This window comes from Callithrix jacchus, chromosome 3, assembly GCF_049354715.1.
Source record: "Callithrix jacchus isolate 240 chromosome 3, calJac240_pri, whole genome shotgun sequence".
In the NCBI taxonomy this organism is placed as follows: domain Eukaryota; kingdom Metazoa; phylum Chordata; class Mammalia; order Primates; family Cebidae; genus Callithrix; species Callithrix jacchus.
Genome location: NC_133504.1, coordinates 186,003,653 through 186,026,391, shown reverse-complemented (window position 1 = coordinate 186,026,391; position 22,739 = coordinate 186,003,653). Strand labels below are relative to the sequence as shown.

Here is a 22,739-nt window from a genome sequence, read left to right as displayed (position 1 = left end):
ATGGTGATAACAGTAATGATGGCGATGATGGTGATGGTGATGGTGGTGATGGTGATGATGATGGTGGTGATGACAGTAATGATGATGGTGATGGTGGTGTTGGTGATGGTGATGATGGTGGTGATGACAGTAATGATGGTGATGGTGGTGATGGTGATGACAGTAATGATGGCGATGATGGTGATGATGGTGGTGATGACAGTAATGATGTGATGGTGATGACAGTAATGATGGTGATGGTGGTGATGGTGATGGTGGTGATGATGGTGATGGTGGTGTTGGTGATAGTGGTGATGGTGATGATGGTGGTGATGACAGTAATGATGGTGATGGTGGTGATGGTGATGACAGTAATGATGGCGATGATGGTGATGGTGGTGTTGGTGATGGTGGTGATGACAGTAATGGTGATGGTGGTGTTGGTGATGGTGGTGATGATGGTGGTGATATGACAGTAATGATGGTGATAGTGATGGTGATGACAGTAATGATGATGGTGATGGTGGTGTTGGTGATGGTGATGATGATGGTGGTGATGACAGTAATCATGGTGATGGTGGTGATGGTGATTACAGTAATGATGGTGATGGTGGTGATGGTGATGACAGTAATGATGGTGATGATGGTGGTGATGGTGATGGTGATGATGGTGGGGATGATGACAGTAATCATGATGGTGATGGTGGTGATGATGGTGGTGATGATGACAGTAATGATGGTGATGGTGGTGATGGTGATGACAGTAATGATGGCGATGATGGTGATGGTGGTGTTGGTGATGGTGATGATGATGGTGATGGTGGTGATGGTGATGACAGTAATGATGGTGGTGATGGTGATGGTGATGATGGTGATGGTGGTGATGGTGATGACAGTAATGATGGTGGTGATGGTGGTGATGATGGTGATGGTGGTGATGGTGATGGTGGTGATGATGGTGATGGTGTTGGTGATAGTGGTGATGGTGATGATGGTGGTGATGACAGTAATGATGGTGATGGTGGTGATGGTGATGACAGTAATGATGGCAATGATGGTGATGGTGGTGATGGTGATGGTGATGACAGTAATGATGGTGATGGTGGTGATGGTGATGACAGTAATGATGGCAATGATGGTGATGGTGGTGATGGTGATGGTGGTGATGGTGATGGTGATGCCAGTAATGATGGTGGTGTTGGTGATGGTGGTGATGATGATGGTGATGGTGGTGGTGATGGTGGTGGTGGTAATGGTGATGAAGTTGGTGGTAATGACAACAAACACATGGGCTAATATCTGTATAGCACTTGTTATATGCCAGGTACTCTATGAGGTAGGGATTATTGATCCCCATTGTACAAGTGAGGAAACTGAGTCAGAGTGACGTCAATAAACTTAAGATCACACACTTAGGAAGTGATGGAACCAGGATTTGAATCCAGGACTCAGGCACTTTGGGCCCTAATCCAAAGCTCCTTGCCCCTAATTACTGACTTCCAAGATCATTTGAGGCTGGTGGCTTTGGATGGTCTGGGCCCATATTAATTCAGTGGTTTTCATGTATTGCCCTCCTCCTCCACTCCTCAGCTTCAAGAGGATACCTTCATTAAGGTTTAAAGAAGTGTTGGCTCAGGGTCAGTTACAGACTTCCTTGAAACAAGGCTAAAACTACTGAGAAAGACCAAGAATGGATGGTAAGGATTTTTGGATGGAAAGACCAAGAGTGGATGGTAAGGATCTTTGGATGGAAAGACCAAGAGTGGATGGTAAGGATCTTTGGACGGAAAGACCAAGAGTGGATGGTAAGGATTTTTGGATGGAAAGACCAAGAGTGGATGGTAAGGATTTTTGGCGTTCAGCTTTGGCCCATTTGGACTATTAAAGGGAAACTTCCAGGAGACTAAAGTTGGCAGGATGCAGTTATCCACCCTGCTCTCTGGGCCTCTCCTCAGTCAGGGTGGAAGTGGAAGCAGAAGCAGTATTAGCGCCTTCTCTAAGACAGACTCTGAAGGGGTGCTTGCCTGACTCCCAGGCCATAGGAGCCGCTGTCCAGCCAGCATAATCTGGAGCCGATATCGAACTTCAGGTTCCCCAGCACCTCCGTGAGCCACAGTTGCAGGTAATAGGAGAACTAGTAGCTCACATAATCCTTACTTCCTGGTGACTGAGCTGCAACACTCCTTTTAAGGCATGTGACTTCCTTTTACCTCTTGAGATCTTGGGAGGAAGGAGAGAGTTTCTCAGAAAGTTTTAAGGAAAGGTTATTTATTCTCATTCATTCATCTGCAACCCAATTCTCCTAGCCACGTTACATAACATAGCCCACAATCCCTCACAAGCCCAGGGATTAGGATGTAGTCATCTTGGTGGCAGGGATGGGAAACGTTACTCTGCCTACCACAGCAGTCTTCTAGTTTTTTTCCAGAAGTTTTATCTTTCACATTTAGGTCTATGAGCCATCTCTCAATCATCTTTATGTACAATATAAGGTAGGGCTGAAAGTTCTACATTTCCCATATGATCTCCCGTTGAGCCAACACCACTTATTGCAAAGACTATTCTTCCTCCCCTTAAGATGCAGTGGGGCCTTTGTTGTAAGTCAGGTGATTATAACTGTGTGGACCCTTCTGGTTCAGCGGTCCAGAGGTCTGCTGCCAAATGAATGTTGAACAGTGGATGAAGGTGGGTGAGAAAGAAAGCCCTGGTTTGTAGTGTTTGCTACGTTCTGTGAACCCCACTTCTGGTATCAATTTTCTGTCTTGGTTCATTTTGCATCATTATAACTGAATATCTGAGATGGGGTAATTTACAAAGAAAAGGAATTCATTTCTTACAGATTTGGGGACTGAAAAGTCCAAGGTTAGGGTGGTAGCAGTGCATTTGGTGAGAGCCTTCTTGCTGGTGGAGACTCTGCAGAGTCCCAAGGCAGCACAGGGCATCACATGGCAAGGGGGCTCAGTGTACTGGCTCAGGTCTCACTTCCTCTTCTTATAAAGCCAGTGGTTCCACTCTCATGATAACTCATTAATATAGTAATCGATGAATGAATTAATCCATTAATGAGGGCAGAGCCCTCACGACCCAATCACCTCTAACAGGCTCCACCTTTCAGCACGGCCACATTGGGTATTAAGTTTTAACATAAGTCTCTCACCATGGCCAATCTCAACCTATCAACATGAAGTAAATGGGCTTGGAGACCACTTAACTGTTGGCTCTGATGTCCCAGGAAGGGCCGGTTCTGGCCACTCTGCATTTCTTGGTGTATTAGTTCATTCTCACTCTGCTGATAAAGATATACCCAAGACTGGGTAGCTTATAAAGAAAAAGAGATTTAATGGCTGGAGAGGGCTCACAATCATGGCAGAAGGCACGTCTTACATGGCAGCAAGCAAGTGAGAGAATGAGAACCATGTGAAAAAAGATTTCCCCTTATAAACCATCAGCTCTCTTGAGACTTACTCGCTACCCGAGAACAGTATGGGGGAGACTGCCTCCATGATTCAGTTACCTCCCACCAGCTCCCTCCGACATCACAGAATTATGGGAGCTACAACTCACAATGAGATTTGGGTGGGGACACGGTCAACCCACATCAGTTGGTTTATCTTTTCCTCCAGACTGCATATTGACTCTTAAAAAGTGATACTGAAAGGGGCAAAGTCTTTGCACATACTTTTTCCTCATGTATGTAAAGCCAAACCATTTTCAGAAGCCACCAGCAGGGTCTACCATGTCCTAGCCCCCAGGGCTGGTTGGATCACCTTGATCATAGACAGTGGACCAGAGATGGTGCTACCTTTAGCCTGTGGCCATATCTAGACTCAGAGGAGCTCTTCTGCTGACAGAAGTGCACAACCCCCCAGCCCCCCGTGTTACTCTTTCCAAGGCAGAGTGTGGCCTTGATGGTGCCTATTGATAGTGTCATTGGCCTAAAGGTTCATTGCAATCAAGTCCATTTATGAAGTGAAAAAGCATGAGAAGAAGCCTCCTAAGCAAAAGAGGCTCTTAGCAAGTTCAAGTTTCTCATTGCCTCTTAGTGCAGACCTGCAGAGATTTCAGAAGAAAGAATACAGGGGCCCTGGTGCACCTGGCTTCAGAGTAAAGCCTCTCACTGGTAGCCTGTTCCCAAGAGGAGGAAAGCTGTGGCATGGCTGTGCCAGGTGTCCAGGGCCCATCTGGGGATTTTCTGGGAGATCTATTAAACCACTCAGGCAGCCTGGCTATCCATTATGCCTGGCTGTGGCGTTCAAAGTCTTTCCCTATCAGACAGGAGCCAAACACCATATGGGTAGTTTGGGGTCCCAGCTGGTGCCTGCTTGCAGTGGACAGGCGCCCTGACACAGAACAGGAAGTTTCTGTAACCACCACCCTCCCTCCCCTAGGCCATTGTATTTGGAAGGAAGAATGGCGACCAGGAGCTCCATGACTTCAGTTTGAGAGCAAAAAGGAACACTCCGCATCCAGGGTTCACCTGTAGCCATGTGCGGGTAAATGCCCCGTGCAGGGGATTTCTCCCGGGTCAGGTGTCCCTGTGATTTTTAGGCTGGTGCCTCAGCCTCACCTATTGATTCCTTTTCCTGACCTGACCTGCCTCTGCTCAGAGAATGGGGGAGGCCACCAAGTAGTTTCCAGAGAAAGGAGAACATGGAGAGGAGGCAGTTCTCTAGGATTGCCTGGGCCCAGAGGTCTCAGGAGGGCGAAGGGTCACTTAGGCTGAGACAGCAAGTGCTCTAGTCCAGGTCCTCTGAGATACAGACGCTGAGCCAGGATTAGATGTGGGTGAGATGTGTATTGGGGAAAATACCTGTGAGGGGAAATGAGCAGGAAGCCAGAGGAGGCAGAGAGCCCACAGATTGGGATGCAGCTGTGAGCCCTGTGATGGAGGGAGAGAGGGAGGGGCGAGAGGAAAGGGAGGGAGAAGGAAAGGATGGAAGGGGAAGGAAGGATGGGAGGGAGAGGAGGACGAAAGGGAAGAGAGGGAAGAAAGGAGGGAGGGAGGGAGAGGGAAAGAAGTGGAGGGGGAAGAAGTGGGGTAGGAAAGAAGGATGGATGGGGGAAGGAAGGGAGGGAGAAGAAAAAGAAAGGGAAGAGAGGGAAGAAGGGAGGAAGAGGGGGGAGGGAGGCAAGACTCTGGTGCTGCACAGATTAAGTCTCAGCAGGGAGAGCAGGAAGACCTGGAGCCCAGATTGTCCTCCGGAGAAGCTCCATCTTGTGGGCTCAGGCAGCCTCTACATCCCTGCCTCATCCAGACACTGGGAGCACCCTGCAGGAAGCGTGGTCTCCACGCTCATGCGGGGAAGGATTTCCGAGTCCGACAGCTGGGGACGTTGGTCATTTTTGCTCCTTGCCATTGGGGACCCAAGAGGTGCATGTCCATGGCAACTACCGCCAGAACGAGGCAGATGAAGAACTGACCTCAGATGAAGTCCGGGGGCTGGACTGTGGCCATGTGGGAGGGCAGAGGTGCATCAGGAAGTGGACCAAGCCCATCAGTGGGAACCCAGTGGGGAAAAAATAGATCCCCAGGGCTCCCGTCCAATCTGCTGACTCAGAATCTCTGGGATGGGGCTAAGAATGTTTTTAATGAGCCCCTGGGTAATGCTGACACACAGCCAAATCCATATGCCACGGGAGGAAAATAGTATTCCCAGCCTCCCTCCCTCCCTTCCAATCCATATAGCATGGGAGGAAAGTCCATCCCCAGCCTCCCTCCCTCCCTCCCTTCTACCAGGTGACCATGAATGCCTGTTATATGCCAGGCAGCATGTGGCTGGTCCACAGTGTATGTTCCAGGGGTACATCAGGTACAAATCAAATGATTATTACCCAAAGCACTGAATTGCACTCTGTTAAGGGCCATACAGGGAACATTTAGGGGAAAAAAGAGAATCCCATCTCCCACTCCTCCCATCTCCAAAGAGGGGGGCTTCCATTCTCTGTGGGGAAGCTTAGGGGACTCCCCTGGCTCCTCTCCTCCTCTCTCTCGCTCTGGGGAAGAGGAGAAATACCTGATTGGTCAGTCTGGGAAGAATGACTCCCTTTGGATTGAATGTCTGCCTTTGGATTGATTCATCCTCCCTATAAATCATGCTTTACCCTCTAAACCGCCACATCTCCCCCATTTCCTGTATCTCTATGGGGAAGGGTGTGGAAGCACCTGGACCTCACTGGTTTGCTGGGTCATCACTCTCCTGCCATTCCCCATGCTATGCACATTACATTGGAATCCCTTTTTTTTTTCTATTGGTCTGCCTTTTGTCAGTTCTTTCGCAGGGAGCCTTCTAGGGTGGAGGAGAAGCTTGCCCACTGTGCCCCACAGCTGATTCCCTGTAAAGCTGATGGAGCTCACACTTCTGACACCTGTGCACAGACCCCACCAGGGCCCAGGAGTGGGCTTAGCCACGGTCCACGGAAGCATTCCTTACAGCTTATATCAGTCAGATCTTTCAGCTGCAATCTGTAAGACCACTGTTCCCTTTCCCACTGATGCCACTGCATATTGGGTGACACTAGGGAGGCCTGGGACATTTCTGGGTTTATGTAGGTCACGTAGTTCTGAACTTGGGCGAGAAATAGAGGAAGGTTATCTGCCCCCACCCCAGTCCCAGCAGCACAGAACACAGGACCTAGAGTCTAAGGGGGACCCTGATCTTGTTTAGGGTTGGGGTCAGAGGGGGATCTCTGGATATGTGAGTCCTGAGTCCATATGAGGAGTGGCTAGGAGCCCCTGGACAGAAGGCTGGGGAGGGGACAGGGGTCTTCCAGACAGAATGCACATCATACTCAAAGGCCCAGTGGGGGCAGGGGCATGGCCCATGTGAGGCCATGACAGGAGACAGGGACCAGGTGCAGACTGAAGGGGAAGGGCATCTGCTGGGCCTCAGGGGCAGGCTCAGCGCAGACCTCACTGGGCCTAATGGTCCATGGCAAAGATCTGGCTTTTCCTCCCAAGAGCCAGGGAACGCCACCCCCAGGCAGATTTGTGTTGGAGAACATGTGATGAGCAGATGGCAGGGGCAGTGAGGGAACGTGTTCTCTTCCTGGGTCCACAAGGGCATGTAAAGGGCAAGAACTTCCCAGCGCCATGCTCCCCCACCTCCATCTGGGGTCTTAAGGGTCTTTGTTTACATTTTCACTGGCATGGGAAAACAATCAAAGTCAATCACTCCAGCGGAAGCTTAAAGAAACTCCTTTCATAGGTCAAACGGCTTGGAGGAGGGAATTCCTCCCAGGTCAAAAGTCCCCTTCATCCACACCCCTTCGGATTCCATACTTGGGTCCCCTTCCATAATCTTTGTGGAATCTCTCTCTCCTCTTTTTCTCTCTCCTTTTTCTCTTTCTCTGCCTAAATAAATCAGTTTCTGCAAAAACTCTTTGGGGTCCAATTTTTACTTGCTAGTGCACCACGCCTGGCGTGGTCCCCTCTCCCATTCTTGGGTGAGTGAGGGACCAAGAATAGCCCCCTGGGGAGCAAGCTGAGCACTCCCCTGCACCCAGAAACCTGGCAACAGCAGGAGAGGCTTCTGTGGCAACAGCAAGATCAGCACCGTCCTGGCCACGACTTCAGAAGGAATGCTCTGCAGAACGTGCCCCCCTGGCTGGTGGGGAGGATCCTGGCAGAGTGCACTGCCCCTGAGAGAGTACCAGAAACCATGCTGGCTTCATCCTGGGGTCTGAAATACAGGTCAGAGGATCCTATTTTCACCCAAGAATTAATTCACAAATACATCATAATACACCATCTCTCATGGTCCCCTTCCAAATCCACGTCCATCCATCACCATAGCAGCCCACAGCCCATAATAAGATCTGACGATGATAACTAATGTGGAGGCAGGGCAGCCAAGAGGCATCCTGGGGACACATTGCTGATCATCTTCTCTCTCCCCTGGCCCTGAGTGTCGCCTTCATGTGGCTCAGCCCTTCCGTCCTTCAAGCCCTCATCAGCTCCAGGGTGGCCCCCAGCTTGTGCCCAGGGACGGTGGCTAGCATGCAATGTCTTCCAGATAGCCATATCTCATTTTAATCAGGGAGCAATTCCAGTGTGGAAGTCCCCATCATGCTCCCGCCAGCAGGTACAAGTGCTGGTTTGTGACAGATGAAAGCACCCACAGCCTACGCATCTTCATCATGGAGGCCTGTGCCCAGCACAACAGTTGGACGGCAGGGGTAGGGGCAGGGTCGAACAGCAAATTACACATTCCCTTGGGCTAAGGAAGCCACCCAGAAGCAAAATGCTCCATGCAACAGCCAGGGAGTCAGGCTGCAAGCTTGGCAGCAGGGAGGCAGCTGTGAGCCTTCTTAGAGGAGAGGGGTCCCTTGATCATTCCACGGATGCTTGCCGAGCTCTGGGCTCAGGATAACTGACCAATTATAGTGCTGCCAGAGGGCCTTATTTACCATACACACGTCACAAAATCAGACTTCCCCAGCAGGGAGCCACTGGGGACAATGCCATGAAACAATATAAAAGTGATTTCTGGTGGGGCGCAGTGGCTCACGCCTGTAATCTCAGCACTTTGGGAGACCGAGGCGGGCAGATCACGAGGTCAGGAGTTCCAGAGCAGCCTGGCCAATACGGTGAAACTCTGTCTCTGCTAACACACACACACACTAGCTGGGCATGATGGCACATTCCTGTAGTCCCAGCTACTTGGGAAGCTGAGGCATGAGAACTGCTTGAACCTGGGAGGCAAAGGTTTCAGTTAGCTGAGATCACACCACTGCACTCGAGCCTGGGCGACAGAGCAAGACTCTATCTAAAAAAAAAAAAAAGTGATTTCTATGCAAAGTAAGTTTTGAGAACATGGTACCAAGGAAGCCACAGCTTTGCACAACTCCATGGAATAATGAAATATTTTGGTGACCCACAAGAGGGAGCTGTGGGTTAACTTTGGAGATCTCACCGGCTGAGAAGTTTTGGCCACTTCTGGGAAGGAGTCACTGGTACCTAAGAGAGTCTATTTCAGGTTTGAATGAAAAGTCACAAATGGCCCAGAAAATCCCTGAGATAGGGGCTCCCAGAGCCAAAGGGCTCACTAGGTTCTGGGGATTTGTGGACACACCCATGGCTATGTCCTGGATTTGCCCAGGGCAGGCGCTCTTTGACTCAGCACAGGGGGTGATACCCTGGGGACACAGGACCGTGTCTGGAGACATTCTTGGTTGCCACGACTGGTGAAGGTGCAGCCATCTGATGGGCAGAGGACAGGGACACTGGAACATCCTGTGGTGCACTGGACAACTCCTTCCTCTAAAGAATGACCTTGCCCAAAACGTTCACAGTCCTGAACCTCAATGAAAGGAGCAATTTTCCCTCTAGACGGAAAAGTCCTCTCCTGGCTGTGGTGTGAGGGGCTGGTCTGGAAGCTTCTCTAGGAGGGAAAGGCCTCTCCTGGCTGTGGTGTGAATGGCTGGTCTGGAAGCTTCTCTAGGCAGGAAAGGCTTCTCCTGGCTGTGGTGAGAGGGGCTGGTCTGGAAGCTTCTCTAGGCGGGAAAGGCTTCTCCTGGCTGTGGTGAGAGGGGCTGGTCTGGAAGCTTCTCTCCAGGCAGGAAAGGCCTCTCCTGGATGTGGTGGACAAGGGGCTGGTCTGGAAGCTTCTGGATGCTCTCACTATCCATCCGGAGAGCAGGTGCCCCCATGACTTCTCTCTGCAGGGGCAGGGGGTCTGCTGTCTGGAAGAAGCCCTCCCCAGGTGAAGCAAAGGCTGGGGCCATGCCCTCTTCCTCATATTCTAAGTGTCCTCAGAAAATACATTTCTGCAGGTGCCATTACATATCTGTGCATCCTCAGCCCCAGGTGGGCCAGGACAGGCCTTTGGGCTGGGGATTCCAGGGTCTGCCTCATGGGTTCTTGGCCTGAAGCTTGGACGCCTCATGAAGTCCCCCCTGGGAAAGAAAGATCCATGAGATGTCAAGCCAGGGCTCTAAGCCAAATGAAACGTAAACCCACAGAGACATGTTTCCAACATGGGAATGCCCAGTTTTCTCAGGTGATAGCGCCCATTTATGCTTTTTAGGGCACATTTCTATTCTTTCTCCATCCATCTCAGAAGAGCCTTTGAAGCAGAGACAGTGCTGTCCTCCCCCTCCTCACTGCCTCTCAGTGCTGCGGGAAGGAAGGCAGAGTTCACACCCAGACCCAGGGTTCCAGGTCCCGTCCCTCTGACTGCTCTTAAGTTATAAGTTGCCTCTTCTCTTGAGCATCTTCTTTGAGTTCTCACTATCCCCAGCTTCGCTTTCTTGCAGACTCAGCCTTTTGCTGCTTGAAACAGGGAAGAAAAGCAGCCATTTAGTAAGCTGACTCCACGCCCATCCTGATGCCATAATTTACCCAGTTGGATTAAATGAAAATGCAGCTAAAGGTGATGAAAACAATTTTCATTTTGACATGGGCTGCTAAGAAGCAAAGAAAATCCCCGTTTCCCTCTCTTGGGTAGGAGGTCATGCAAGTGCCATGACCACAGCCAGCCCTGGTCAAAGAGGGGACTGCCCCACACTTCAGGCTGAATGTCGATGGGGTGTGGAGGTAGGCCAAGGCTCACCTGGCCAAATGAGACACAAACAGGAAGGGTGACAGCCATGCGGCACCCCTGTTATTATCATGGCTTACTGCCCACAAATTGCATTCATATCTATCATTTCTGGAACCTTCACATTTAATGCCTCTGAGGGGATGGATTCTCCTGCCCAGACTTTTGGCATCCAGCAGCTGAGTGCACTTACCAAACCCAGCCACAGGCAATAGGTCTGGGGCCCAGTCATACCTAAGTGAGCCTGAGGTGTGGTCCCCAGAGGCAAGGTCCTCGTCGTTGGGCACCCCCAGGTCCTCTCTTTCCCGGGGTGGGGGTTTCTTCCTTTTAGTCTTTAGGGGCTTCTCTGTAGAGGACAGATGAATCCATGCACGGCTCTGTGACTTCAGACAAGTGACAACTTCTTGCAGCCTCACGCCCACCCAGCCTGACATTTTTGAGCGTGCTGTGTGGGCCAAGTGTGTGCTTGGTACCTTATGCTATTACAGCTGCTCAGCTGATGAGGAAACTGAAGCCCGGAAGGTGATGTGCTCTCCCAAGCCTGCACTGCCTATCAGTGGCAGAGCTGGGACTTGAGCTCCGGTCTGCTAGGCTCCCACTGGATTTCCATTCTACCCTGCCGACTGGACTTAATGAAGCTACAAGCAACTGAAAACCCAGCACCAGTATGATCGCTTTTGCCTTAACAGATCTCTGTGTTTTCACACCACCTTCTGACTCCCTCTCCGAATACCAGGTTAAAACATCCTGTGATGTCACTGAAGCTGCTGCTGGCGGGGTTGGGAGGAGGGCTTACTATCCCCACTGTACAGATGGAAAAATGGAGTCAGTGAGGAGACACAGCCAGTGCATAGCAGACCCAGGAACTGGAATTATTAAATGCCGGCGAGTAAGCGGGCCTGCGGGGTGGCCTAGCCAAGCCTGCTCATTTATAGACAAGGTCACAAAAGCCCAGAGAGGCTGGGCACAATGCCTAAGGCCACACAGCTAGTTGGTGGCCAGTGTGGAACTAGAACCCGTACCTCAGCCCAGAGTGCTTCCTACTGCAGCACAAGTGTCTGTGACTCACCCAGCAGCCCGCGCTTAGAGGGGGACAGTTTGCTTTCAGCGAGGGGCACTCGGGCCAAGGCTGCCAGCTCAGTGATGAAGCTCTGTTCCGCTTCCTGAAATGCAAGCAGAGAGGAGGATTCAGCTGGGCCTCCCTCCGCTTTCCTGACTTCTCTATATCTCTCTCCACCTGAGTGGAGTCTGCCACTCGAGGCTGGCCACCGGGGACCATGTCCCTGGCCTGGTGTGGAGGAGAATTTTCTAAGACGCATCCCAGGGAGGAGAGGAGTAGGAGGAGGCACCCGAGAGGGAAGGAGCTGACATCTACCAGCTCCTGCACGTAACTGTGTGTCCTCACTCACAGCAGCCATGGGTCTCCAGTTGGCAGAGTGCACTGAGGTCAGAGGGGCTCCGTGACCTGCCTGGAGCAGGTGCAGCAGAATAGGACGGGACCCGCTTCTGCCTGACTCCGCAGACTGGCTCTTAACTGCCAACACCGTGGCATAACCAGACACACCAGAATTCCCTGATGCATGAACTGTGTGACCCTGGATAGCAACTTAACCTGTGCATGCCTTGATGTGTCCACCTGCCGTGGGGACGGCAGCAGTAACCTCCTTTGTTGGAAAGTGCGTGCAAAGCTCTCAGCTCATGACTGTCCATCGCAGAGCCTCAGTAAGTGCCTACCAGCCAGCACTGCTGTATCTCATCATTGTCACCCTGTGATTGCCATCATCAGTGGAGGACACTGAAGGAGCCAGCGCTCTGCTGAACGCTTCCATTCTGGAAGATTTGATTTTTTAAAGGCAGCCGCTTTGCTTAACCATGGTTGTAGTCTCACCTTATGTCCACTGTATAATCTCCCACAAAAAGGGCTGTGTGTGATGAAATACGCACTTTGTATCATGAGAGCTTAGCTTCCTGTTTGCTGTAAATGAAGGGTAAACTTTACCTCCCACCAACACTGCCTGAGTGACTACAGAAGTCACCTTTATACTACCAGCCTCCTGGTGGCCATGCACCCGCAGGAGGGTGCTCAGTTCTCTGTCAGGTCCATAGATGAGGGCTGACCAGCTGCTCAGGGCCTGGCCCTGCTTGGGGTGCTACAGCCACTGGAGGGATCCACACAGGCCACCTGCCCTCCAGGGGCTCAGGGTCCAAAGGTGAGGCCGACACACCCTCAGCAGGTGGGACTTGGCGGGTCAACGATGCCACAGGCGGGGAGGCGCAGGGACCAGGGCGTCCCCTCACAACAGTCCCATGGCTGACCCACGGTCACAGGCTGGCTTTTGCTATTTCTGCTCCTCTTTAAACCGCTGCCTTTTGAAGGCCCAGTTCTGTAACTCATACCTGCAGCTGGGTCTCCAGCTGGGCTTCCAGAAGGTCCATGACTCCTGCCTGCTGCTGCCGGGCGTGCAGACGCATCTGCTGGTGCACCGGGAACTGAGCCAGGAACCTCTTCTGCTGGGACAGCATCCTGGGGGGAGAAAGGCAGGCAGGGAGGGAGGGAGGAAGGGAGGCAGGCAAGGAGGGAGGGAGGGAGGGAGGGAGGAAGGCAGGTGTGAGGGAGGAAGGGAGGAAGGAGAGAAAGAAGACAGAAAAGCAGGTGTGAGGGAGGAAGGGAGGGAGGGAAGAAGGAAGGAAGGAAGGAAGGAAGGAAGGAAGGAAGGAGGGAAGGAGGGAAGGAGGGAAGGAGGGAAGGAGGGAAGGAGGGAAGGAGGGAAGGAGGGAAGGAGGGAAGGAGGGAGGGAGGGAGGGAGGGAGGGAGGGAGGGAAGGAAGGAAGGAAGGAAGGGAGGGAGGGAGGGAGGGAGGGAGGGAGGGAAAGAGGGAGGGAGGGAGGAAGTCAGTGCCACTGGGGCTGCAGGCTGACTAGGGTCCCAGCGCAAACCTTTCTGAGGGGCTGCTGCATGGAGGCATGTAGTGGCCGCTAGACATCATTGATCCCTGGGAACCCTAAGAGGGGCCTGGCCATTGGGGGTGCCATTCACAGCAGCCCCAGCTCCAGACCCCACAGGCAGGCTGCCTCTCCATCGAAGTGGACACCCTTTACAACACAGGAGTTTACAGAGTCCTGCCCACACACTTTCCATGTGATCTTCGGAGGAGCTTCACGACACCAGCAGAACAGCATAGAAAAGCCAGGGGAAAGAAGCCTAGGGAGGTGGGGCCTCCCTGAGTACAAACATCTGTGACATGGCTGAGCAGAAGGTGGCATCTTCTTGTGAGAAAAACAATCTTACTCCCACCGAGGAGAATTCTCCTGAAAGGACAGGAGATCTACGGGCTTCCCATCCCTGATTTTAAATCTCAGAACTGCCCCGGCCCCTCCCTTGTAAAATGAGAACCTTCCTGGGATGCAGCCTCTGGGAAATACTGAATATGGCAGGCAGCCCTGTTACTCTCAGAGAGGGGGACAGAGCCGCAGGGCCCACCCCTCTCCAGGTGCCCTCAGCTCCTCAGCAAACAGCAACATCCAGATCCAGCCACCCTGTTGCCATCATTGCCCCCTGCCCACCTCCTCCCCATCTTTTAGGGCAGATTTTCCAGACGAGGTCAAATTTCTAGACCTGAAGACAGAGCCACCTTCAGCATGGTTAGCAGCTGTGCATGCGGTGTGCCCTGAGGCGGGGAAATGCCAGCCTGCTTCTACTTCACGCTCTTCTGTCTGCCAGTAACACCTTTCTTCTCTCTTTTTGTCTTTGTCCGGAAAACGCCTATGCATCCTACATGACCCCATCATCCATCCCTCCAGCCCTCACTTCCCCCCCATCCACTCATTCATCCATTAAAGTTATCTCTGGCCTCTTCAAAAAAATGAAATCATGTCTTTTGCAGCAACGTGGATGGAACTGGAGGCCATTCTCTTAAAGGAAACAACTCAGAAACAGAAAGACCTCATGTTCTCACTTACAACTGTGCACATGGACACAGCAAGTGGAATGACAGGCTGGGTGCAGTGGCTCATGCCTGTAATCCCAGCATTTTGGGAGGCTGAGGCGTGTAGATCACGACCACCTGAGGTCAGGAGTTTGAGACCAGCCTGGCCAACATGGAGAAACTCTACCTCTATAAAAATACAAAAAAATTAGCCAGGCATGGTGGTGCATGCCTGTAATCCCACCTGCTCAGGAGACTGAGGCAGGAGAATCACTTAAGCCTGGGAGGCAGAGGTTGCAGTGAGCTGGGATCATGCCACTGCACTCCAGCCTGGGCAACAGAGTAAGACTCCATCTCAGAAAAAAAATTAACAAAAAAAAAAAAAAAAAAGAGAGAGAGTGGAAGGATGGACAACAGAGATGGAGAATGGCAGTGGGATGATGGGAGAGAAGTGGACGATGAGAATTACTTAATGGGTAAAACATACTATTTGGGTGATGGTCACACTAAGAGCTCAGTTCTCACCATTATGCAGTATAGCTATGTAATAAAATTATACTTGCGCTCTTTCAAAAAGAAAGAAACTGCCTCTATGAATTCAAGAAGGTGGGGGAGGGAGGGAAGGGTGTCAACAGCCACAGATAAGATGGGGTCATGCACCCTGTCCACCACTTGGCTTCCTTTTCCTCCTTCATAAAGCACGTTGGCCCAGGCAGCTGCTGGGGCTCCTTCTCTTGGATCGCCTGGGTCAGAGTGAAGCCCTTGGACCCACATCTATCAGAACCCTTGGTGGGGAAGGATGTGGCTAAAATTCAGATTCTTGGGATCCTCACACTTTCTGAGCCCAAGTCCCCGGCTGTGCTCTCAGAACCTGCAAGTTTAGCAGGAAGGCCAAGGGATGTTTCTGCGCCCCACGTCTGAGGACTGCGGGACCGTGCTTTACTGGAAGCCTGGAAAGTCAGGGCTGCGCCCCACATCTGAGGACTGCGGGACCGTGCTTTACTGGAAGCCTGGAAAGTCAGGGCTGCGCCCCACATCTGAGGACTGCGGGACCGTGCTTTACTGGAAGCCTGGAAAGTCAAGGCAAGTTCAGTCTGTGAAACCCTGTAGCAGGGCGTTTCCTGACAGCTGTTAGCAAGCAGCGTCCTAAGAACAGCCCAGTCGGGTGGCCCCTTCACTCAGGCCTTGTGAGGCCCACAGAATCCAGGAGAGTCAAGCCCACTTACCGACCTCAAGCACTTTGGGATAGGACGTCTGCATGGCCTGAGCTGCTACATGTGTGCTTTATTGTGATGGTCACAGTCCCAGGAAGCAGCCACCTCTTCCTCACCTCCTTGCCCTCTCACTGTGCTCCTGTGGGTCACTTCCCATGTACACAACCTACCCCCAAATCCTCGTCAAGGTCTGCTTCTGAGAATGCCCAAAGAACGAGAGGGGAGGCGCATGTCTGGGCTGTGAATGCCACTTAAACCTGGGAACAAAGCCACCACCACACCTTGACCTGCTCACTCATCTGTGCCATGTACCATTCCAGGCGCTGCATGGAGGGCAGAGACCAGGACAGAGGCACCGGGTGAGAGGCTGATGGTGCCCAAGTCCATGGGCAACGCATGCGATGGCACCTGCTGACGGCGCCACAGAGAGACACGCCACGTGAACGGGTAGAGAGGAAATAGCGCCCCTATGTGGGACCTCAGTTGGGGCCTCACCTCTGGTGGACCGCCTGGGAGGCCTCATGAGCGCCACCTGCTGTCTTGCAGCTGGATGAAGGGTCGCTGAGTTCCTGCTTTTTCCGCAGCTTGTAATTTTCCATCCTCTCACCTAGACCATTGAACACAGGACAATCAAGGGGTCTGTCTGGAGGATCGACTGTGCCAGGTCTGGGGCAGGTTCTGGAGTGCAAGGTGCAAGGTGAACAGGACACACCAGCTCTCAAAGAATATGCCATTCCACCAGCACAGGGACAGGGCGCTGCGTGTGTGAATGACACGGCTTCCACCGTGGGCCGGGCGCTGCAGACGGAAGCTGTCTGTGGTGCACCCCTCCACCTGTTCCACCTCCAGCTTTCTCATATCAGGAGAAAAGGGAGGTCGAATAAGAAAAAGTCACCCCTGAGCGGGCACCACAAAGAGCTCAAAAAGCCACACTGGACGGGAGAAGTGACTGGCCAGGCAGAGTCAGGGCAGTGCCGAAGTGAGTGCTCTCCAAGGAGCCAGGACCGTTTCTTGGAAACTCCTGCTTGTCTGCAGGTTCAGCTGCTCAGGAAACTCTTGACTTTTAAAAGCTTTAAAAGTAAAGTGAGGCTGGGCGAGATAGGTCACATGTGTCATCCCAGCAGTTTGCGAGGCTGAGATGGCTGAATCACCTGAGGTCAGGAGTTTGAAACCAGCCTGGCCAACATGGTGAAACCCTGTCTCTACTAAAAATACAAAAATCAGGCAGGCCTGGTGATGCGCATCTGTAATCCCAGCTACTTGGGAGGCTGAAGCTCTGGATTCAGGGGAGGGTGTTATAAGAAGAGCATTTAAGAAACTGGCTTCCAACCATCATTATCTGTATGTTACCAGAACTGGGGATACTGTCCTTTCCATCACCCCAGGGTGGTCTTTTACAAGAGCCCATGGGAGAAAATTCTTGAGGTCTCAAACACGCCCTGGGCCACTGGGCTCATGATCACTGTGGTGTCTTTAAATAAGTAGGTCTCCATCTCTTTGACCACCAGGAAGCTCGCAGACAAAAATCACATTTCACATCTAGGCAGGGTTTGTGGGCAGACGTCCTAGATCAGGGGTCCCCAACCCCTGGACCACAGACTGGTACTGGTCCCTGGCTGGTAGGAACCCAGCCACACAGTAAGACGTGAGCGGCAGGTGAGTGAGTGGAGCTTCATCTCCATTTACAGCTGCTCCCCACCGCGCACATCACCACCTGAGCTCTGCCTCCTGTCACATCAGCCGCGGCATTAGACTCTCGTAGGAGTGCGAACCCTGCAGCAAACTGCTCATGCAGAGGATCCAGGGTGCATGCCCCTTACGAGAATCTACTGCCTGATGATCTGTCGCTGTCTCCCATCACCCCCAGATGGGACCGCCTAGTTGCAGGAAAACAAGCTCAGGGTTCCCACTGATTCTACTTAATGGTGAGTTGCATAATTATTTTATTGTATATTACAATGGAATAATAATAGAAATAAAGTGCACAGTAAATGTAATGGACTCTGCTGTCCCAGATAAGCCTCTCCCTGACTCCATCTCAGGGCCCTCTCCCCGTCCCGGGTGATCGACTTAAAACACTTGCACTGCACTGCATGTGTCCTTATGCTTATGTTTCTTTAAGGGCCTTTTGAAAAAGGCTTTTGAGACAAAGCAGGGATAAATAAATACATTAAAACACTGAAAGAATTAAATACCCCAAAATAAAAATCGCAATGTCTGACATCCCATTCTGCCCCAAACTAAAAGCACAGGTTGGCAGCCCCTTCTGTGACTTCCCCGAGGGGTCCCGTACCCTGCAGGGTCTTCAGGTGCTGCAGTCTGCTCTCCTCGTGGTCCTCCATGATTCTCCCGATTTGCTGGTAATACGCCTGCACCAGGCGGCTGACACCAGCGCTGGTCACGTAGACGCTCTCCACTGCTGCCTCCATCAGCGTCCTCTGAGGGGAGAAAGGAAGGACGGAGACAGCAGAGAAGTCACACGTGGGAGCCACCCACGGCCCACCTAGTTCCTGCCTCCCCATGCCCTGGTTCTAATCTTCCCTACTCACCAACCTGGATTGGTCAGGAAGCAGCCAGTGAGTGCATGGCTGGTTTAAACTAGTCATGGTAATCCTATCTTCCTAGGCCAGGGATGTCTAGGCCTGGCTGTTTCATCCAGTTCTGGCCAAGGAAATGCCACGTTAGGGAAAGTCCGCTGCTAAGGGAGTCTCACTCTGTTACGCAGGCTGGAGGGCAGTGGTAAAATCTCAGCTCACTGCAACCTCTGCCTCCCAGGTTCAAGTGATTCTCCTGCCTCAGCCTCCCGAGTAGCTGGGACTACAGGCACACACCACCAGGCCTGGCTGATTCTTTGTATTTTTTGTAGAGATGGGGGTTTCGCCATGCTGGCCAGGCAGGTCTCAAACTCCTGACCTCAGGTGATCTGCCCACCTCGGCCTCCCAAAGTGCTGGGATTACAGGCGTGAGCCACTGTGCATGGCTGAGGCCTTCCCTTTCTAAACATTAAAGTGGAAGCTGAGCAGCTGAAAGACTGCTGCTCCCTCTTCCTGCCTGAAATGCAGGCCTGATGTCTTGGAGTGGCAGTGGCCATTTTAAGACTATAAAGCAATAAATTAACAGTAAGAATGCAGGGTCAGAAAGAAAGAGCCTTGTCCTTGGTCACATCACAAAGCCACTGTGGCAGCCCGGGGTCACACACCTCCACATTGCCTGGGGTAGGGGGTGAGTAACTGCAGTTTCTTTTGAGTAATGCTACTTGCAGCTGCATTTCTGCAGGATGCATCTGAGACCAAAGCAGAAAAGACAGGAGATGCTGAGACATCCCACCACTGGGGATGTGTTGGCTGTGCACTGAGAAAGTTATCATCCTTTTCTTCATAAGAGCATGGGCAGATGCTGGCGTGGTGGCTCAAGACTGTAATCCCGGCACTTTGGGAGACCACGGTGGGAGGATCATGAGGTCAGGAGTTTGAGACCAGCCTGACCAACATGGTGAAACCCTGTCTCTACTAAAAATAAAAAGTTGGCTGAGTACGGTGATGCGTGCCTGTAATCCCAGCTACTCAGGAGGCTGAGGCAGGAGAACTGCTTCAACCCGTGAGGCAGAGGTTGCAGTGAGCTGAGATCGAGCCACTGCACTCTAGCCTTGGCGACAGAGCAAGACTCTGTCTCAAAAAAGAAAAGAGGATGGGCAAAAGCCAGAAAAGTTCATCCCCATTGTAACAAATATGTATTGGATGGTCCTATGCTTTAGGTAAGAAAAAACACACACTGCCTCCCACTGCAGCCTCTGAGAAAGTTCCTGAGCATAGGGGTGGAGTGGAGGCCACAGAGGTGAGGAGACTGCACAGCCCAGGGGGCAGTGCAGGTCTGAGCTGCTCTTCTAACTCCTATGCCCCTGCTCATCCCTTACTGCCAGTGCTTCTTTCCTTCTCCTCTGCCCCATCTGCAAAGGGGCTCCCACTTCATCCCTCCAAAGACGTGGGCTTCAGCCTTGCGCTTCTTATCAGGAGCTCCCATCCTCTTTCCATGAAGGTCAGCAAAGCCACCCACATCTTCACACCCTGTGTGCACCTGCCTTCCTGCCACAGTAGAGCAGCGAGCACCCCACTCTGCCCCCACCCCTCTTCCCTTCCCCAGGCCCTCCATCCCTGACCACCCCTTCTCTCCTCCTCCTCAGTTATTTTCTGGCCAGTCTCCCGTACCCATCAGCACACACATTTGTGCTAGTGTTCCAGGAAGCCCCTGAATAGAGGCTGAATTAATGACCATCCTTCTAGAAACTAAGCTCAGTGTTCTTTTTTGTAAGTGTGAAGTGGAGGTACTCATTTTCAATCTCGACTCAAAAATCCTTCTGGAAAGCTAAGGACAAAATACAACACTCATATCTTACTCCATTTCCAGGCAGTGAGCACCATTAGGTAACACGTGGACAATTTTAGGGATGGGGTGACGTTCCCAATATCACCAGCCAGGCACAGCCCTAATGTTTGGATAATCTGAGGCAGATGTGAGATATTTAGAAGACAGGGTGTTGCAGAAATGTGGGTCCAACCTCTTTGCTGCACAGACACACGAAGTGACTTGTTTTACCGAGATGAAAGGAGACCCTTGGAAGGCGCCTGGAAGTGCCCCTGCACTTCCTGATACCAGGGCTGCCTGCTGGACACAGGGCTCTTACCTGCTGGTGTCTGCCAGCCACAGACACCCATTCTGTAGTGGCCTGCAGTGAGTGAGGCACTGTAAGGGGTGCCCCAGGCAGACGCAGTCTGTGTGCTGGTCAGGCTCCTGCAGCCCCGAGGCGGCCCCTCACTAGGCTGGAGGCTGAAAATGTATTCTTTGCTCCATCATAGCCCTCTTTTGTCCCCAACGGGAAGAAAAGTGATCCTGACCGTGCAGGGGTTGTGGGGAGAATCCAACAAGACAAGGTAGGAAAAAGCACTTAGATTTACGTGCCGTGCTAATGTGACTTCTTACAGTTACCATTTTTATTACTATTGTTTTTGATTCTTGTCAATGTAAGGAGTTAAACCAGTCTACTTAAGCCAAATTGATTTTTAGTGGCATCGTTCAACCATCAAGATGAACTCCAGAAAGCTCCAGTGTCTCAGCAGAGACAGCCAGGGGCAGGGAAAGCACACGTCTCTCCCTTTCTGGGAGAGGGACGACTTTGGTTCAGATCCTGGTTCTGCCACTGACTGACTGTGTGGTGCCACCACATCCCACTCAGGGCTGCTGTAAGGACACAGCCAGTTCTCAGGATGATGCAGCACAGGGCCTACAGCAGGAGGAGAACCTGTGATCTGTTGCAGCTGATCCTCCCCATTCTGTGAGGGAGAAGACCCATCTCACAGGTGAGAAAAACAAGACTCAGAGAAGTCAGATAAAGTCAACAATGCCACAAGCTCCATGAAGGGTGTGGCAAGGAGCAGACCCAGGCATGGACCCTACCTGGATCCTTCTCCATGAAGGGTGTGGCAAGGAGCAGACCCAGGCATGTACCCTACCCTGATCCTTCTCCATGAAGGGTGTGGCAAGGAGCAGACCCAGGCATGGACCCTACCCTGATCCTTCTCCATCAAGGGTGTGGCAAGGAGCAGACCCAGGCATGGACTCTACCCTGATCCTTCTCCATGAAGGGTGTGGCAAGGAGCAGACCCAGGCATGGACCCTACCCTGATCCTTCTCCATGAAGGGTGTGGCAATGAACAGACCCAGGCATGGACCCTACCCTGATCCTTCTCCATCAAGGGTGTGGCAAGGAGCAGACCCAGGCATGAACCCTACCCTGATCCTTCTCCATGAAGGGTGTGGCAAGGAGCAGACCCAGGCATGGACCCTACCCTGATCCTTCTCCATGAAGGGTGTGGCAAGGAGCAGACCCAGGCATGGACCCTACCCTGATCCTTCTCCATCAAGGGTGTGGCAAGGAGCAGACCCAGGCATGGACTCTACCCTGATCCTTCTTCATGAAGGGTGTGGCAAGGAGCAGACCCAGGCATGGACCCTACCCTGATCCTTCTCCATGAAGGGTGTGGCAAGGAACAGACCCAGGCATGGACCCTACCCTGATCCTTCTCCATCAAGGGTGTGGCAAGGAGCAGACCCAGGCATGAACCCTACCCTGATCCTTCTCCATGAAGGGTGTGGCAAGGAGCAGACCCAGGCATGGACCCTACCCTGATCCTTCTCCATGAAGGGTGTGGCAAGGAGCAGACCCAGGCATGAACCCTACCCTGATTCTTCTCCATGAAGGGTGTGACAAGGGGCAGACCCAGGCATGGGCCCTACCCTGATCCTTCTCCATGAAGGGTGTGGCAAGGAGCAGACCCAGGCATGGACCCTACCCTGATCCTTCTTGCCCTCAGTGTTCCCAGGGACAGGTGTCAGTACATACCTTGAAGTCATCCCTGTCCTTGGCCCGGCTCTTGCTGGCCGCATTCCGTGCATGCACCAGCAGTGCCTGCCCGATAGCGCACTCCATGTGCTGCTGCAGAAGCTGCCCCATCTCCTGGGCCTCAGCCAGGAGCCGCTGCTGGAGCTGCAGCCGTGTCTGCTGAGCCTCCTCCTCCAGCCGGCTGGCCTCCTCCAGCACACGTGCCTCCTGGGAGGGAAAGGGCTGGGAGTGAGGGCCAAGTGCTCCCTTCACAGAGAAGCTCTGGCCAGGACTGGGATATGGGGTTGGTCCTATCCACAGCCCAGAGGTTGGAAAAGAGATGGAGAAAGGGCAGAAAGAGGTGGCCTCTCTAGGATTGCCAAAATCAATGGATGAGGTTAGGTGTCTGTTGGAGATTTCATTCCTCAGAAAAAGGGCATTTATTGAGCACCAACTATGTGCCCAGTACCATCTATGGCCCCTCACAAGATGGCCTTGCTCACCCTTCTAGAACATCATGAGACCTGAACACTAGCACTGAGGAAGACACAAGGGCTTGGAGAACTTAAGTAACTTTCTAAAGTCACACAGCAGAGCCAGGTTTTGAAGCCAGATCTGAGTCTCTGAGGACATCACAGACGCTGACGCAGGGCACACAGGGCCCCGGGGGCTGCCGTAATTTGTAGAAACGAGAGAAAGAAGTGAG

The 22,739-nt window shown here is 52.3% G+C and overlaps 1 protein-coding gene across 9 annotated transcripts in view; it reads right to left on the bottom strand.

The window, feature by feature from the left end:
- Positions 1-7,088: 7,088 nt before the first annotated feature.
- The window catches only part of EVC (EvC ciliary complex subunit 1), a 105,255-nt gene continuing 89,604 nt past the window's right edge, over positions 7,089-22,739 (bottom strand). For 5 of the 9 annotated variants that reach the window (XM_078367541.1, XM_078367540.1, XM_035294086.3 and 2 more), the window contains 7 exons: positions 22,055-22,261; positions 17,951-18,095; positions 16,153-16,264; positions 12,915-13,041; positions 11,587-11,680; positions 10,752-10,863; positions 7,089-9,873 (listed from right to left, as the gene is read on the bottom strand). In XM_078367541.1, coding sequence (XP_078223667.1) covers positions 9,720-9,873; positions 10,752-10,863; positions 11,587-11,680; positions 12,915-13,041; positions 16,153-16,264; positions 17,951-18,095; positions 22,055-22,261 — 951 coding nt within the window. In that variant the 3' untranslated portion in view covers positions 7,089-9,719. Of the gene's footprint in view, positions 10,250-10,751; positions 10,864-11,586; positions 11,681-12,914; positions 13,042-16,152; positions 16,265-17,950; positions 18,096-22,054; positions 22,262-22,739 lie in introns of all 9 variants that reach the window. The other 4 variants (XM_078367542.1, XM_035294089.3, XM_078367543.1 and 1 more) reach the window with 2 other exon arrangements.